Below are 16,754 nucleotides of genomic sequence, written 5' to 3' on the forward strand. Positions count from 1 at the left end.
CCGTTGCCCCAGTCCAAAGCCACAAGCCACAACTCCCTCCTGAGCCAGCCTAGTTCCTTCCTCGGAACACCTGGAGCAGTGCTGGGAATGCCTCAGGTACTGCTGTACCTGCCTGTCAACCCCACATCCCACCTGGAATCCATGTGGGCTTCCAGAGCCACAGCTGCCACCCTCCCCCAGCTCCCACAACAGGAATGACCCCAATCTTGGGGTATCCCAGCTCCAATAACAGCCATTACCCCAATCTTGGGGTATCCCAGCTCCAATAACAGCCATTACCCCAATCTTGGGGTATCCCAGCTCCAATAACAGCCATTACCCCAATCTTGGGGTATCCCAGCTCCAGTAACAGCCATTACCCCACATCTTGGGGTATCTCAGCTCCAAGGACAGCAATCACCCAAACTCATGGAATCCCAGCTCCAACAATAGGAATTTCCCCAATCTCACGGTATCCTCTCAAACAAAAAGCAAAGGTAATTTAAAAACTTTTTTTTTTGCCAACAAAGCATCTTGTTCTGTTCAAGGGAAGGAGGAGGAAATAAAGGTCCAAAGGGGAAGTGAAAGGTGGGATACAGGAATTTTAAAAACCTGATTTTCAGACCAGTTACCCATTGCTGGATCCATACACAGGTATTGAACTATAAACCAATGTGCTTTGAATCTTGATTTCAAGTATCTGCTTCCAATTTTCTAGAAAGATTTTTGTGTAAACAAACTACCCAACAGAGATGAAAACATGACTGGTTGTCCATGTTGGAAATGAAGCATTAGAACTTAAGTACTCCAGGAGTTCATTCCATGCAGCACTAACAGTCTGCCAAATTAATATTCCAAGATTCCATGGGCTGAGAAAAACCTGCCAAAGTGGAATTAAGGAAACCAAAGTAGTGTGCAATAATTAAAACCCAGTTTGGAGTTTGGGGAGGAAGGGGAAAAGTCTAAAATCCTGAATTAAAAAAAAAAAGAACACAAATGAAGGGAAAGCTTTTAACTGGTACACACTGTTCACACCTATATTTCAAGTTTGGAAACGCATATTTTCAAGCAGCAATACAAAAAAGTATCCATGAAGAATGCATAATCTCTGAAAAAATTATGAAAACATCCCTGCTACCATTACATTTCTAAATACAAAACTTGACTACCATATTGTTGCTTCTGTGTAGCGAGAGAAGTTCATTTTCAAAACAGATAAAATTCAGTCTTTAGGTGTGAATGGTATGAATGACAGTCTCTTTTTTTGTTTTTTTTTTTGTTTGTTTGTTTGTTTTTTTCAATTTCTTAGTTGTTTTAGGATCCTTAAGCATGCAAGCCTCGGAGAGGAAGGCCCGACCAGGGCAGGGTTGGCTTTATGACATCCAGTTTAGGACAGAGCTGGGAAAGCCTCTGGGTCATCTACATCAGGAGCAGAAGCACTTGACTGAAAGAGAAACATCACAAGAGTTACTGCCTTGAGGCAGAGGTGGCAGCACTTTGGGGCTGGAGAAATGACTACAAAAACAATGCTTTTTTATTTATCCCACGGATTACAAAGCCTTCCATACTGTTTTTTGAATCTAAGCTATCTGGAGAGGAACTGTAGGCAAATTGATGCTTGCACATTAATTCTCTTTTTTAAAGAGATCTCAGAATGGTCTGGGTTGGAAAGGACCTTAAAGACCATGGAATTCCAACCTCCTGCCATGGGCAGATCCTTCCCATCAATCCTTACTGGGGGACACAACTGAAATGTTACAGAAAAGGCCCTGTCTAGAGCACAAATTATATTTTCAAGTTTAATTTTTCCCACTAAGAAACCAGATGTTGATAAAAGTAATTTTTGTGATAACTTGGCCCTAAAAATTCCTGCATTAGCCAAGAATCTCCTCAGTAGTTTCCAACAGAGCTTTCTGAAAGGCTCTGCACCACATCTGAAAACCAGTGGAGAAATTGGAATTTCAGGATACTCTTCACTTGGGCCATGAAGGATAAGGATGAGAAGAACGGCAAGAGCCGAGATAGTGGAACTTCCTGTCATGATATTAATTTATCAAGAACTGTATTTCAGATGAAAGTTGCATCAACACCTGTAGCTGCAGAGCCTCTGCTTTGCCTGAGACTCCACAGGCCACAAACCAGAATTAAAAAGTAATAGCAGGGTTTAAGCTGCAGGCTCAGCATCTCCAGTTGCTGAGCACACAAGAGCAGAAACAGCCAAAAAAAGGAGGGAAATCTTGGTGCCTGAGCCCGGGGAATGCACATGCAGAGATCACCCACCTGGTTGGGCGTGTGGATCACATCAAACTCCTTGACCAACTGCAAGGAAACAAAGGCAACACAAAATCAGGTGCAGGAAAGCTTGGAATTACTTTATGGCAGCGTTCTTGAAGAGTATTAGTGAATCAACTCAGAGCAAACCACCACTGTTGAACTTCAATTCCTTAAAATACTCTGGTATTGCTGTCAGGAGAGAGCTTCCCAGCTAATAAACCTAAAGTCTGTGAAGTCTTTGTCTGCTAAAAGGGACAAAAATGAGCAAATCTGTGTGAAGAAAACCACAGCACACAGACTGAGCTCATTTTCCAATCTGTAACAATTTGATTGACACCTTTAAGCCAAATAAGTGATTCATATTAAATCAGATCTTCACTGTAGCTACACTACAGTGCTTGAACTTAGCACCAAAGAAGAGGAAAAACATTACTGGAGGTTAGAGAAAAACCAGTAAGAGCCCTATTTCCATCTGGAAAATCTGAATTCCTCAGGTTCAGGATATGACATGCAGCTGTACAACCAGTCCTTCACCCCCACCAGGTCACAATGCACACAGAGTGTCCTGTGGGCTGAAAATAACCAGCCCAGCACTTGTGGTTCTGCTCTGGCACCAGCTGAGGCAGCTCATGGTACATTCAGATCTGTTCACACTGGAAAGTCATTTTTCAGGTCTAGACACAAAGACAGGCACTCTTTAAAAATCCACCCTCCCTTTTTTGTGTTTGATGACAACACTGCTCAAACATCCATCCTTCTGTCCTAACAACCTGGTTTAAAACGAACTTGCGCAAAAGAATTTTCACTTGAGTTTAGAACGCGCTGTTTGTTGTCAGAGCATCTCCCCCAGAAACAAGGAACCTGTAGGAAAATCCCACCAGGAAATGAAGCGAATTCCCTGTGGATGAGAGCTGGGGTGGTGCTCACCTTGTCAGTTCTGCCTCCACGGCTGGCCCTGCCCCCACGCCCTCGGCCCCCCCGGCCCCCTCTGCCGCCGCGGCCGGGGCGGCCCAGGTCTCCAAAGTTGATCTCCAGCTGGGATGTGATGTCGTTGGCGGGCTTGCGGAAGTGGTGATCCATTACCGAGTCCTCAGCATGAGCCTGGAATGAGGATTTCTTCATCAGCAAGAAAAATCACCCCAAAAGCCCTTCTGTGCACCTGTAGCTGGGCTCTGGCCACCACAGCCCCCGCTCGCCTCTGATCACACAATCCCATCATCCATTGCCCGGAGAGACTCAAGAAACTTGGAATTTCTTAGAAACCAAGGTATTCTGCCTTTCCAAGATGATTAATGAGTTCACACAATCACTGAGGTTGGAAAAGCCCTCCAGCAGGATTGAGTCCAACCTGTGCCCAATTCCCACTTTGCCACCGGCCCATGTCCAGTCCTTCCCTGGACACCTCCAGGGATGGGCACTCCAAACCTCCTGGACAGCCCCTTCCAATGCCTGACCACCTTTTCCATGGAGAAATTCCTCCTGAAATTCCATCAGAGCAACATGCCCTTATCCCAGACCAGACCAGACTATTACCAAGCCAGCAGAGAATCTCATGTTGTAGCAATTCTCATTTTGTGTCCTGGTTCCATGAATCCATTGCATTCTTTTTCCACACTTGGGTCACCCATCCTAATTTTGCTCCCTGGGGATTTACACTTTATTTGCTTTAGCCCTTGATGAACACTTAAGACCAGGGAGCTGATGAGAATCCCTCACTGCCCTGCAGTCACTGTAACAGCAAATGAGGCACAAAAAGCTCAAACAGGAGGAACTGAAGGAGCTAAAACAGAACCGGTCTCACCAGTGACACTGGAAAATGTGGATCTCAGCACCTTTGCCATGATATTCTCTTACTGGTTTGTTCCCAGCACATTTGGTGGAAACCTGAGCCTGGAGGAGCAAGGGATGCTCCCAGGAGTTACAAACACCATCACTTGTTATTCAGCACCTTGGAGACTTTCAGTTACACACTGAACCCCACCAGGTGTTTTTAAAGCAATTCTTTCTCCTATTTTACACAAGCATTTTTTCCATGTGCAAGCCAGTTTTTGGCACCTAGGATAATACCAAAAATGTCAAACCCTGCCTATTATAAGGCTCAACGATCATGTTTTGCAAACAAGACAATATCCAACATTTTCCTTCCCTCCAAGCCCCCAACTCCTGGCACAGCAATCATCACTTCCCTGGTTTTCCTACACAAGTGCCATGTGCAGGCTCAAGCTTCTCAACTGCAATTTACACAACATTCAGACTTTCAAAGGCAACACATTGTGCAACTAAGCCCTACACCCTTTAATTACCATTTGTGGAGCCTTCACAAGGCTGCCAAGGGATGGAGAGGTCTGGAGCCAAAGCTGCTGTCAGGGATTCCATAGGTCCTTCCCAATATCCCACCTATCCCCACCCTCTGGCAGTGGGAAGCCATTCCCCCTTGTCCTGTCCCTCCATCCCCAGTTTAATTAGAAATACCCCTTCCATGCTGCTTTATTTCCAACACATTCCACTGGGATGTATCCCACATAACAGCTGGTCCCTACTCCACTCCTGATTTTATTCATTTAACTGTACACTCCTCCCTTGGAAATCTCTTTCCCAAACTTAGGAATTCAGCCTGAACGGTTTTCAGAGAAAAGTCAAACACTACAGAACACCTTAAAGACGTTTTAAATTCCTTTCTTATGATTTAACTTTTTATCTGCAGTTTTTATCACTGCAGTGTATTGAGATCCTACTTCCAACTACTGGTAGCCATGTGATAATTCCCTTTTCTGAGTGGTGGGATCAGTGGATTTGTACAATATTTCTGTGCATTTTCTTCCCTATGCTGCTTTTATTTAAAAACAAATCACTACAGTCTACAAAAAATCATTGTATTTCCAGAACTCGACTTTGGTGTAACCACTGTACCAACAAATTGCAAATTCCCTGTGTATCCTGATGATTTCTCTATCCAAAGTAATGAAAGCTCATTTAAAACTCCAACAAAAGACTTGGCACGCTCTCCTCAGACTCTTCCACTTGGGTTGTAAGTCAGACACACTGAACAAGTTGTTTATCTTGAACAGTCTTTGGAAATACCAAATTCTATGTATTGGTGACTCAATGGTACTGATTTAGTAACTGACCACTTCTTGAAGGCAGTGCTGCACCTAAGGGTCTTGGGGAAGGCTGTTGAAAATTAAGAACAAACTACCAAGAGAGCCAAAGCAGACAGTGAGAGATGGAAGAACAGCAACAATGAAAAATACTCATGATAGAAGTTTCTATGGTAAGGTTTGAAATCAGCAGGATGAGGAGCAAGGAGACTAAAACCATGACAGGTGCTGGATGGTGCACAGTGAGACAACAGGCATGGACAGAAGAGCTCCATATTCAATAAAATTCTCTATTTTGGTGAGTTTTTAATATCCAAATGTTCCCTGCTGAAGGGGCTCACGTTAACACACAGGTATCACCAGTTAGAGAGAAAGGATCAGTACCTCATTTGAATCCAGCAGACTCCCCTGCATTTCTGTCATCGCCTTTGTCTGGTGACAGTTGTGTGTCCACGCCAAAGTGACAAAAGGAACAAAGGGAGAAAACAAAAGGAAGAAATGAGACTCAACTACATACAGGAACAACAGGTAATCAGGTCACATGAACTGCTGGGTACAGATGGCACTGAGCACATGGAGCAGCAGAGGGATGAAGGAGCAGCTGTGCAAGTGTCCAGAGACAGCACAGGATGGATGTGCCAAGTGAGGAGACAAGAGAAAGCTCAGATGGACACCAAAGAGCTCAGATGGATGGACACCAAAAAGCTCAGATGGATGGACACCAAAGAGCTGCCCAAGAGCTGCTGGAAGCCCGGGCAGAGACCACACATGCAGGCTGGTCTCCAGCACGGCCGCACGTCAGGCACAGAGATGGGAAGAGCTGGGATGTTTGAATCACTGTTCGTGGAAATCTTCCTGCAAAGCCTCCATTCAGGAGTCATTCCTCCCAACTTTGAGAAGATGAATTATTCTTTTCCAAAATATATTTCCTAATCTCCCACTGCTACCTCCTCTAAGGAAGTGACTGGAGTAGTGAGGAGGTTTGAAGAGGCACAACAGCTACACAGATCTGGGTATCAGTTTTTCCAGGAATCCTGAATTCCACTTTTGGAATAAATCTTAAGATCTGTCCACAATAGAACTCCTTCCTGGTTTTCATAGAAATTAAGACTCAAGCCAGCTGCAGAGAAAAAGAGGATCTCTGTTTTATGGCATGACTCCATATCCTGGGAAGAGGCTCACTGGACCAGGGCTGCCAATGCCCCTGGATTTCAGATTAAAGCAGCAAGAATCTGAGACAGAACTGAGAGTTCGTTTTATCAGTACCTGTAGAGTAAATGTGAAAAAGAGGAAAGACCTCAGACAGGGCCAAGCATTTCACTCCTCAGTGAGGAGGACAAGCAGGAGGAAAAGGAGGACAGCTCTTTCCCAAGACTGAGGCAGATGAGCAGCACTAGATCCTCATTCTCCCTTTTCCCAGACTCCTAGGGCATTCTCCAAGGAATTCTCAAGCTACAGCAATGCAGGTGCTCATCACAACACTTCAAAATTCTGAGAGATCTACTGGGGCACACGGTGTTTTTCAACCGTAAGAGTACAGAAGATCTGGGGCTGAAAATCAGAATTTACCTATAAACCAAATAACTTCCATACATCATCTCCCTTCCTACCAGTAAGAATCAGAGGAACCTTAATTTCTTAACTCATAAGTACATTCAGGAGGACAAAGAGAAGAAACAGCAGGTGACTGGTGGTTTTTTAAACATTTTGCCTTCTAAAGCTGCTCACAAAGGAGCTGCAGTGGAAGCTTTCCTAACGCCTGTATTATAGAGCCATTCTCCTATAATCCTGAGAGAAAATCCCCACACTGCTTCCCATGGGATCAGGGAACAATGAAGAAGGGAGATGGGGAGACACATCTGCTGGATGTACAATAAAGCAGGCTAAAAGCAGCTCAATTTAAAGGCAGATTTGTTAATACCTCACTTTCATGCTTACGCAGCAAGAGCCTGTTACCTTCTTATGTGATGGTGCTAAAAATACCCAACTTGTTTACTTGAAGTTAACCTCTTAAATAGAACAATCTACTAATTATGTCAGGTCTTCCACAGGAGTAATTTGATTATTCACAGTTTTTGTTCAGGTTCTTTTATTTGTTCTTGGTTTTTTGCTTGGTTTTTCTGAGTTAACTGCTTCAATTTTCAAATGGAAAATACAGTCTGTCTTTCTAGCCTCTAAATTACTCACAAGTATCATCACCTTTACTATCACATATGCTCATATGTTCAAAAAGATTGCCCTGAGCTCACTAAATGTCAAATAAATCTGATTCAGATTGAGGGAATTTGAAGGACTACAAGTTTAGTAAATCTTGGTAAAGTACATAAATACTTCTGTTTAATACATTTTTTCAGTACACAGCAACATTAAATGTAACTCAAATTCCCTTTTCTACCCAAGCCAGACAAAGCAACATTTAATGAACACTTCAGTGAACAGCTCAAAGAAAACACAGCCATGCAATCATTTCAAGAACTGAACTACCCCACACAGCAAGAAAACAGCCTGATTTGTGACCAAGTCAGACTCATTGTGAGTTCAATCAGAACAGAAATGGAATTTTCATTGGAAAACTGAGCAGTGCCCCCCACCCTGGACTATATCCCAGCTCTCAGGATAAAAGCTGGCAAGGTGTGAAAAAGCAGGAACACATTTTAGGAGAGCAGAGTATTACACACTACCCAGTTACTTCAAAGGACTCAGCACCATCAGTATACAAAGTTGTAGCCACCAATCTCTTAAGTGAGCCACTTAACATATTACAGAGTGTTAAAAACAAAGATTAGAACTAAAGATCAGCACAGCCCTGCATTACAAAACAGAGCTCTCAGCACTTCCCTCCCTTGCCCATCACCCCTTGCCACTCTTGGAACAGAATAATTAACATTATGCAATGCCTGAAATGAGAAACTACAAATTTAAAGCAATTCTACAGCAACGATGCTGAGTGTCACTGGAGCACACAAAAGGATTTCAACTGCCTTCCCAAGAGCTTGTCTGTGTAACAGCACTAAGTGAGGAGACACCCACGGCACAAATTTAAGATGCACAGTTTAGGTTTAAGGCCTCTGAGGCAGGACCAGTCTTCCTTCAAGCTGACATCATTCAGCAAGCACCACAAATCCGTGTACTGCAGAACAGATGCTAAATAACATAAGTTTCCTTTTTTAAAAAGCAAACTTGACAACATTCCCCTAAAATTCTCATCAAGAGGCAATTCTTACACACCTAAGGGCACAGCTCAGCTCCTAAACCCAACCACAGTCAGAATGGCCACTTGTGCCACTGCAGAAATTGAATTCTGCTAGAAGAATGTTGTTCAAATGAACAAGAATGAAATTCAAATTAAAAAATGCTATTCCCACTTTCTAAACTTCCAGCTGCAGGTCGGCATCTCTCAGAACGGAGCTTCCACTCCAAGAACTGCTCATCAATAACAAAACCTTTACAAAGTGGACACTGCAAGTATGGAAAGGCACTTTACCTCCTCACTCTTTGACTTGTGGAGCACAAATCCTTTTTTCCATTGCCCATCAGCTCCCTCGTTTGGTTTGCGGATGTTGAACTCGACTTTTGCACGATCCTTACTTTGAATGGCTTTCCACTCATCCAGGGTCATTTCCTTGGGGCCTTCTTCCTTAACTTCTTCAACCTCATTCTCTCTGCAGTGAATTCATGGAGATTATGATCACAATGTAGAATTTACACTCTGGATACAATTTCAAAATCATTTGCTGGCTGGCACCAGGTTATAAATTAAGGTTTGTCAAGGCTTTAGCAGTTAAGAGGTGAAAATATAAAACATTCATTTTCACTACAGGAAAATTCATCTCCTTTAGAGAGAGTGCCAAAAAAATTACACCCAGCCACCTCTGAGCACAGAAAAACGTTAAAATTAAAACTGACCCATGCCATCAAATCTCCACATTACCGTCAGCTTCATTTCCCAACACGAAAGCCTAACTTCTGTCATGCCTTGTTTGGAGCTTCTTCCCCCCCTTTTTGAAATACATCTCTCACACACATTCAAGTCAAGGCAGTGAGAACTTATTCTTCCCACGGTTTTCAAGCTTTTTAGTATTTTAAAACCCAGAATTTAAGCAGCTTTGGTTAATTTGCTTCCTTTTTTGAACCAATTATTCAAACAAGTTTTACTTCCAGCTAATGTGAAAAAATAACAGCACACACCTTATTTGTGAGATACATTAGCTCTACCTTGTGCCAAAGGCTATTTTTAAGTAAAACACACAACCTCTGTGCTCAATAACAGATCATATTCCAGCCACTGGAAGCCTCTGGTCATTGTTCAGTGTATTTACGCAACTGAATTTCTGCTTTATAGGAAACCAGTGCTGCGTATGTGCAGCAATAAGATCATGAAAGCCTCAATTTCAAAGGTCTTCATTTGGCAGCCATTAATTTTGAACAATAACAAAGGTTTTAAGTAACAAATCACTGTATTTCAACCTTTTCTCACTGTGTAGGAGAGCATGATTTTTGATATGGGATGTAATCAGAATTTGTTTTGTTCAAGGCAAAGATTTTACTGCAAAGGGTTTAGGGTAAAGAGCCACACCAAACCAGCCAAACGAGGTTACCCATGTGGAGCTGCTTTTCTATAAAGTTTTTAGTGAGGGAAGCAAGCTACAGCAAGCACCACATTAAGAATCATTAGGAAGAAGGATTTCAAAATTCGGTTTGCTGTTTTTTTTTTAATCCTCTGTAAAGCCCATTCCTCCTTACAATACAACATTTTGTCATGCTAGGCTACCATATAAATTTCCATCGTATTTTTACATCAACTCAGTATCAGTAAGGCTCCTTCTGCTTCTCTGGTTACTCTTTCATTCATCCAGTCCCTGGCTCCTTCTGTAACAGTGTCCAACTGAGATGGGAAGAGATCCAGGTAACTTTGAAAACTGCGTGGAGAATGAAAAGATACAACCTTTTTCCTACAGCTCAATCACATGGTCTCCAAGGCTGTTTTGAAAAACTAAGTTCAAAAAATTGCCTTCCACTGGCATTTTTGTCCCATTTTCTTGGTGCTTCTATCTAGTCTGAGCACAGATTCTTTTGGGTTTGGAATTTGGAGTTGCAATCCCAAAACCCAAAATGTATTAGAAATGATTATTAATAAATAAAGCTGAAAGAGCCTGCAGGACACCAAGGAATGGTTTAAAGACAACAATTTCCAGACATGAGGTTTTTAAGGGGACTCATTCAGCAGCACTGTGGATAATCTACTGATGATCTGAGTTCAGCAAAACAGATGTGGGAATAAATAACAGAGGTTAAAGGTAATGCAATAGCACCTCTGAAGCAACGCAGGAGCACGGAGAGGGGTGGTACTCACTTATTTTCAGAATCAGCAGGCGGATGCTCCTCTCCCTCTGGCGTTTCCTCAGTTACAGCTGACTGATCCAATTCACTGCAATTACATAACGTTGGGAGTTGGGGCTTTTTTACAACTTCATCCCTCTTTAAAGCTACATAAGATTAACAATCAAGATCTACAGTGGATTTACTGTTTCAACAAGGATTGGTGCTCTCTGTGCCTTTTAAATTCGATGCTTTTCACTTAACTAATGGTTTTCCCCAACGCTTCCTACCACCCCTCCTGAAAGGCTCCCGCTGTCCCTTCCAACACAAAATGGATCTGGGCATTAAAAATAGATTTCAATGGAATAGCTGAATTTTTGTAATACAACATGCATGCTTACACCTGATCAAAATTTACTAAAAATAGAACGGTTTCATTTTAACAAAGAATTGTTACAAAACCAGCACGAGGCCTCCCAAACTTCCCCAAAATTCTGGCTGAACAGCGAAGCTATTCTTACATTACAAGAAATCGCTTGGGTTTTAAACTCAGCAGAAGCGTGGCAAAAATCATGGAGATCAAAGGCAAAAAGGCAGCTAAATGTGTGTGTTCTGAAAGCCATAATTAGGGCTGATTAACATAATAGTTTTCTGAGCAATGACAGATTACTAACGTTAGCTCGTCTTTGACGGTTCCCCAGTTGTGTGATCCGCTGCCACCGCGCTTGTCCTCGTGCTTTAGGCCGCTGAAATGTGAATGTGAAACAGAACTAACAAAACTGAGTTAACATTATAGTGTCCAGACACAGAAATTCAAAGGATCAATTTTAAATGGGGTCAGAGTGGTAAAGAAGAGCCAAAAGGACTAGGAAAAGGTAAAGACTTACGATCTATCGCTGCCACTGTGTCTGTCAAATTCCCGTTTGCCACGAGAGTCAAACCCATCTCCTCGGCCCATCCCGCGCCCGCGGCCACGGCCCCGGCCCAGTCCTCCACGTCCACGCATGGGTCGGTCCAGGATGGGTCTGGCACAGAACAGCCACAGGTCAGGGATTCACTCCAAAAATGGACAGCATTTCATGGTTCTTGTCCTCTTTGAGGATTTTATTTACTTGGTTTTCCTTTGATAATTACTGTTAGTAGCTGAGTCAAGTGATTCACCTCCAAAAATGCACAGTGGGTTTCACCATTCTTTTCTTCTTTGAGAACTTTATTTACTTGTTTTTCCTTTGATAATTCGTTTGTAGCTGGGTTCAGGCTCTAACTTCAGAAAAGTCACTCCCCAACCCCTGGAAGAGTCCAAGGCCAGGTTGGACGGGCTGGGAGCAACCTGGTTTGGTAGAAGGTGTCCCGGTCCATGGTATGGGTTGGAACCAGACCACCTTTAAGGTCCGTTCCAACCCAAACCATTCTGTGGTTCCATGATTTTAGAATCCAGAAACAAATGCTCAGGGTTGTTGTTTGTTTGCATCTTCTGGCATTAATTCCAAAATTTAGTGTTTGTATTGTGTTACGAAATTAACTGATGCCAAAATTCAATTAAACTCACTTTTATCCAACATACTTTTAAAAGGATCTTAACTTTGGCTACTAAAGCTTTAATATTTGAACGTTACTTGAATTCTGGCTGCCTCACAACACGTAAGACACTTTAAATCTCACGTAGATCTAAGATGGCTTCACCACTTCCAGGTCTGAAGCCATTGTAGCCAAGGCTGCAAGAAGGAAACACCTACGTGGACAAACTTTTGCTGGCTTTAAGTCAGCTGGGCAGATTAAAGCCACAGCTGTAACAGCAAACAAATCTCATCCTGCAGCTATGCTTGGGTTCCTTTCCTGAGTTATCTGCTATAGATGTAGAGAATTATGGTGAATATCTCGATTTAAGCCATAATTTCAGTTACACCCATGAACCTGCTCATGTAGACCACTCTCAGCCTAAAACTTGAGTTAAGTTTGCAAACAAAACCATGGAAAAGGGAAGTGTTATGGTCTGCACGACACGAATTTAATCTTGATTCAATCAGCTCTTTTACCTGAGCAGCAGAAGGCAGGACAGCCCTGTCCTGCCAAAGCTAGGAAAGCTGTTTATCACCAAGACAAAACTCTTACTTATCCACAGAGAACTCTCCTCCCTCGCCCTTCTCCTCGGCGGGTTTCTCGAAGCGGCGCTCACGGGGAGGTCGTCGCTCGGGTCTCCTGTCGATGGGTTTGCCTTCCCCCTGCTGCTGTTGCTGCTGCTGCTGATCAGGCCTCCTGCCAATCCTCCTTATCCCTGAAACATCAGGCCAGACACATCAACGGAATGTGGAGTGCTCCGGGACAGATACCGACCCCCCAGGGAAACAAGCGGGAATAAAAGTTTTACTTCTGCAGAACCTGAGCAACTGCACCTTCACCTGACTCTTCCCAGTCATTTTTACCCAGGATTTCAAATTGTGTTTGACTGAAAAGTTTAGTAACCCCTGCTGAAATAATAGGGTCAGCTTTCAGACAAGAATCAAGGTAAGCATGATTTTATTACAAATTTTTTTTTCTCTGAAAGGTGCTTTTCAGGTAAAACAAGTGGGTTTTATTTGAAGAACACACAAAGGAAGCGAGCATCACCTCACTGGCCCTAAGACAGTCAGTCCTGTGCTCCCTAAAACAGTCATCCTGTACTGTTCTAACAGTTGCACTCCATGATCTTGGAGGTGTTTTCCGACCTAAATGATCCTGTGATTCTGTCCTTGGAAACTCTTCTGGGCAGCAGTACCACCAGCTGTACCAGACAGGTGTCACCTGCACGTACAGGTCAGTGACTAACTGGGATCCACACAGATCCTCCCAATCCAACACACATTCCCTGACTAAGATTCTCCTTCTTGTGCTCTTCTCAAAATAGCTTAAGACTCCACAGTGCCACCGAGCTGCCCAGCATTCTTCCTCCCTGCCTAGGCCCCCTAAAAGGGTTTTTATTGCAAATAAAAACCTCCCGTGGGCATTCTCTTCTTTACCAAGCCCTCTGAAGGATCTAACACAGTTTTCTTTTCCACTGATGTGAAAGGCCTTGTTTACTCTTTTTTAGAAGATCAGGACAAACACATTGCTGCTTTGTTATATCATTTTCTTGCCAAAACACTGGCTCCAAAATTAAGGAGCCAGCTTTTAAACTCAAAGCTGATTTTTACAATTTTTTAAAGAACCAAGTTCCTGCCTAGCAAGCAATGTCAAATTTGGGTGGGGCTACAGAAGTTGCAGTTGTAATGATATCCAAGCCAACACACCCAGATGAACAATGTCTCCCTCACCTTACAAGCTGTATTTAACATGAAGTTTGCATGGCATACATAGCTCCCGACTCCCTGAGGAAACAAGGGGTTAAACTCAGCAGCTTGCACTTGGAGAAGGGCTCTCCAATGAGGACAGGCATTCCATGTGAGGAGGTGAAGCAGGGAGAGGAGCAGGCATGCTGCAGAACTGGAATGGAACAGCCACGGCTTTTGAATTTCAAGTTAAACGCCCTGAACTCAGACAAACTCGGTTCCTGCTGAAGCCTAACCCAAAATACGAGTTATTTCTCAGCATCACCAAGCTTTGAACTGCTAATTCAGCAGGCAAATCACTTGCAGCTTTACGGAGTAGTGGAATAGCTTAAAATACATTCACACAGGAAACAAACCCTGGCATCGAGCACCTTTATGATGCCAGAACTGCAAGAACAGCCACGCACGAAAATAGACATTTTCAAATTGGAAACTGACTTTGTTTACGACACTGCTACAACAGCAGCCCCGACTTTCTCTGTTTCACTACCACAACAAACCACAAAAATACTTATTTTTCACACTGCTGTTGAAAACAAGATGCAAAAAGCAGAAGGTGAAGAGGGGCTGCCAGCCCTGCCCAAACCCCTCCTGCGGTGCCAAAGACACTGCCACGTCCCCAGGTGTACCTCGCGGGGGACAGCACTGGAATCCCGCACCTGGCTAAGGTTTCCAGAGGACACTGGTTAAAGGAATTGAGACTCCGGACAAATCATTGCATCCCTCACACAGAAAACACTCCCGAGCGTTAAAGAGCAAGAGATCCATAAGCAAAGAGTATTTGTAACATAGTTCCTAAATTTGTCTTCTCACGAGGTGTTTTCAAATAACATTGCTAAGACTCGCTTTCCAAAACAAGTAATATATTAAAATGATTTCTTTCTTTAAGAGCATAAAACACAGTGGAGAATCAGAATCACTTTGTAACATAAATGCTGAAGTATTAAGACGCTTTCACTTAGCATCGTGCTCTCTGAAAAGCTTGTTTAAATTGCAGTTAACCTGTTATTCCCTTGCTCCCACGTAATCTGCTGTCACCACACACTGATGCTTTTTAAGGATTCCTTTTAACCCGAGTTGTGACCCACCTGCCGAGCACCCAAGTTTGGGCGCGGTGGAGCTGCCTGCACGGGACGCCATGTGCCCACATCCATCCCTCCCTATCCGTGTGGGACCGTGGCCTACTAATTTGCAGAGCATGTTCCTTTAATCTATTTATACTTGGATTTCTTTTTTCCAAAGTTTTCTACGTAGGATGTCTTAGAAATTTACAGAAACTAAGAATTCATACAAGCTATTATTTAAATATATATGAAAACAAAAATATTGCTATCAACGCTATTCACTAGAAAATTACCCAAACGGATTTTGGAAAGCCCAGGAACTTCCAGGCATCCTGTCAAATCCATCGGACCACCTGAAACACGAGTCAAGTTCAGGACACGAGGCTGGACGGGGCTTGGAGCAACCTGGTCTAGTGGAAGGTGTCCCTGCCCATGGCAGGGGGAGAACGAAAGGGCCCTTCCAACCAAAACCATTCCAGGATTCTTTGTGATGGTTTAGATGGGATATCGGGAAAGAATTCTTGGCTGTGAAGGTGGGGAGACCCTGGCACAGGGTGCCCAGAGCAGCTGTGGCTGCCCCTGGATCCCTGGCAGTGCCCAAGGCCAGGCTGGACATTGGGGCTTGGAGCAGCCTGGGACAGTGGGAAGTGTCCCATGCCAGGGGACGGAACGAGGTGGGCTTTCAGCTCTATTTCCACACGAACCACTCCACGATTCTCTTCACTGCTAGGCTTTCCTATTTCGCGTTACTCCTCTCCCTCCCGCCGGCACCGAGGCAGCTCCGGGCGCCCCGCACGCCCGACTCCATTTTGCGCGGGCCGAGCCGCGGGACACGTGGGGCCGGGCGAGCCCGGGGCCGCCGCCACCGGCCCCGCGGGCGCCCCGGGCGGCCTCCGCCATGCACGGCCCCACGTGCGGCCCGGCCTTGCCCGGGCCCCCTTTGTGCGAGCCGGGCCGCCCCCTCCCCGCCGACCCCCCGGCCCGCTCACCCTCCTTCCGCAGCGGCGCTCCGGGCTGGCCCCCGCCATCCTCCCGGCGGTCCCCGCCGGCGAAGGGCGGCAGCGGGTTCTTGCGCTCCTTCTGCGACTCCCTGCGCAGCTGCTTGGCCGCGCTGCCCGCGCCGCCGCCCGCCTGGCCTGCGCCGCCAGCCCCGCCCGAGGAGCCGCTCTGGGCGCCCGCCGGGCCGCGGGCCCCGCCGCCCGCTTGGCTCCCGCCGCCGCCGCCGCCGCTCTCCTTCCTCCGGCTCTCCGCCGCGCGCAGCACCTCGAAGGGGTCGGACTCGTCATCGAAGAGCTGATCGAAGCGGTTGGTGACGACGCACCCGAAGCCCTCCTGCAGGTGTCCGGGCATGATGGGCCCCCGTCGGCGGGATCCTGCGCGGATGCTACCGGGGCCCCCCGCGCCCTGCTCGCTGCCGCACAAGATGGCGGGCCCTGAGGAGACGCGCTTCTCTTCCGGCGCGGCCACATCCGGGCACCTCCGCGGGGAGGGCGGGCGGGCGCTGCAGCGCCGCCGGCGGCCGCGCCGCGAACTGCGCGCACATTGTGTGAGGCGGGAGCGCGGTTTCCCGCCTTGGACTCTACCATCAGCGAGGGAGGGGGATAGGTCGACGGGGGAGGCGGGGGGGGGGACGCGGGGCGGGGCGGAGCCCCGCACCGCGCCCCCCCCCGCCTCCCCCGTCGACCCCCGCGCCGATGGTACCGCCCGCGTGTGGG

General features: G+C 45.6%; 1 protein-coding gene across 4 annotated transcripts; it reads right to left on the bottom strand.

Annotated features, from left to right (window-relative positions):
• Positions 1 to 988: 988 nt before the first annotated feature.
• SERBP1 (SERPINE1 mRNA binding protein 1) lies at positions 989 to 16,501 on the bottom strand. 4 transcript variants are annotated; one of them, XM_082287305.1, is made up of 10 exons: positions 16,029 to 16,501; positions 12,783 to 12,945; positions 11,558 to 11,695; positions 11,345 to 11,416; positions 10,705 to 10,779; positions 8,836 to 9,013; positions 5,736 to 5,783; positions 3,181 to 3,354; positions 2,260 to 2,298; positions 989 to 1,423 (listed from the first exon to the last, which is right to left on the bottom strand). In XM_082287305.1, exons 1-10 carry the CDS (start codon positions 16,387 to 16,389, stop codon positions 1,367 to 1,369), a joined length of 1,305 nt encoding a protein of 434 aa, XP_082143431.1. In that variant the 5' UTR covers positions 16,390 to 16,501; the 3' UTR covers positions 989 to 1,366. The 4 variants fall into 4 exon arrangements, with proteins under 4 accessions (XP_082143431.1, XP_082143430.1, XP_082143433.1 ...); XM_082287304.1 differs by having other exon boundaries at positions 11,345 to 11,440; XM_082287307.1 differs by lacking the exon at positions 5,736 to 5,783 and having other exon boundaries at positions 16,029 to 16,497.
• Between the last annotated feature and the right edge of the window lie 253 nt (positions 16,502 to 16,754).

Source organism: Coloeus monedula (genome assembly GCF_965178545.1).
Source record: "Coloeus monedula genome assembly, chromosome: 9".
NCBI classification, from domain to species: Eukaryota; Metazoa; Chordata; class Aves; order Passeriformes; family Corvidae; genus Coloeus; species Coloeus monedula.

Bases quoted from the DNA above. Each gene is read 5' to 3' on its own strand.
- SERBP1 (XM_082287304.1), bottom strand. From the start codon at position 16,389: ATGCCCGGACACCTGCAGGAGGGCTTCGGGTGCGTCGTCACCAACCGC. The intron at 3,355-5,735 runs GTACTGATCCTT...TCCTCATTCCAG, and splicing joins GTCTGCTGGATTCAAATGAG to GCTCATGCTGAGGACTCGGT. The intron at 1,424-2,259 runs GTGGGTGATCTC...TTTCTCTTTCAG, and splicing joins TGATCCACACGCCCAACCAG to TCAAGTGCTTCTGCTCCTGA.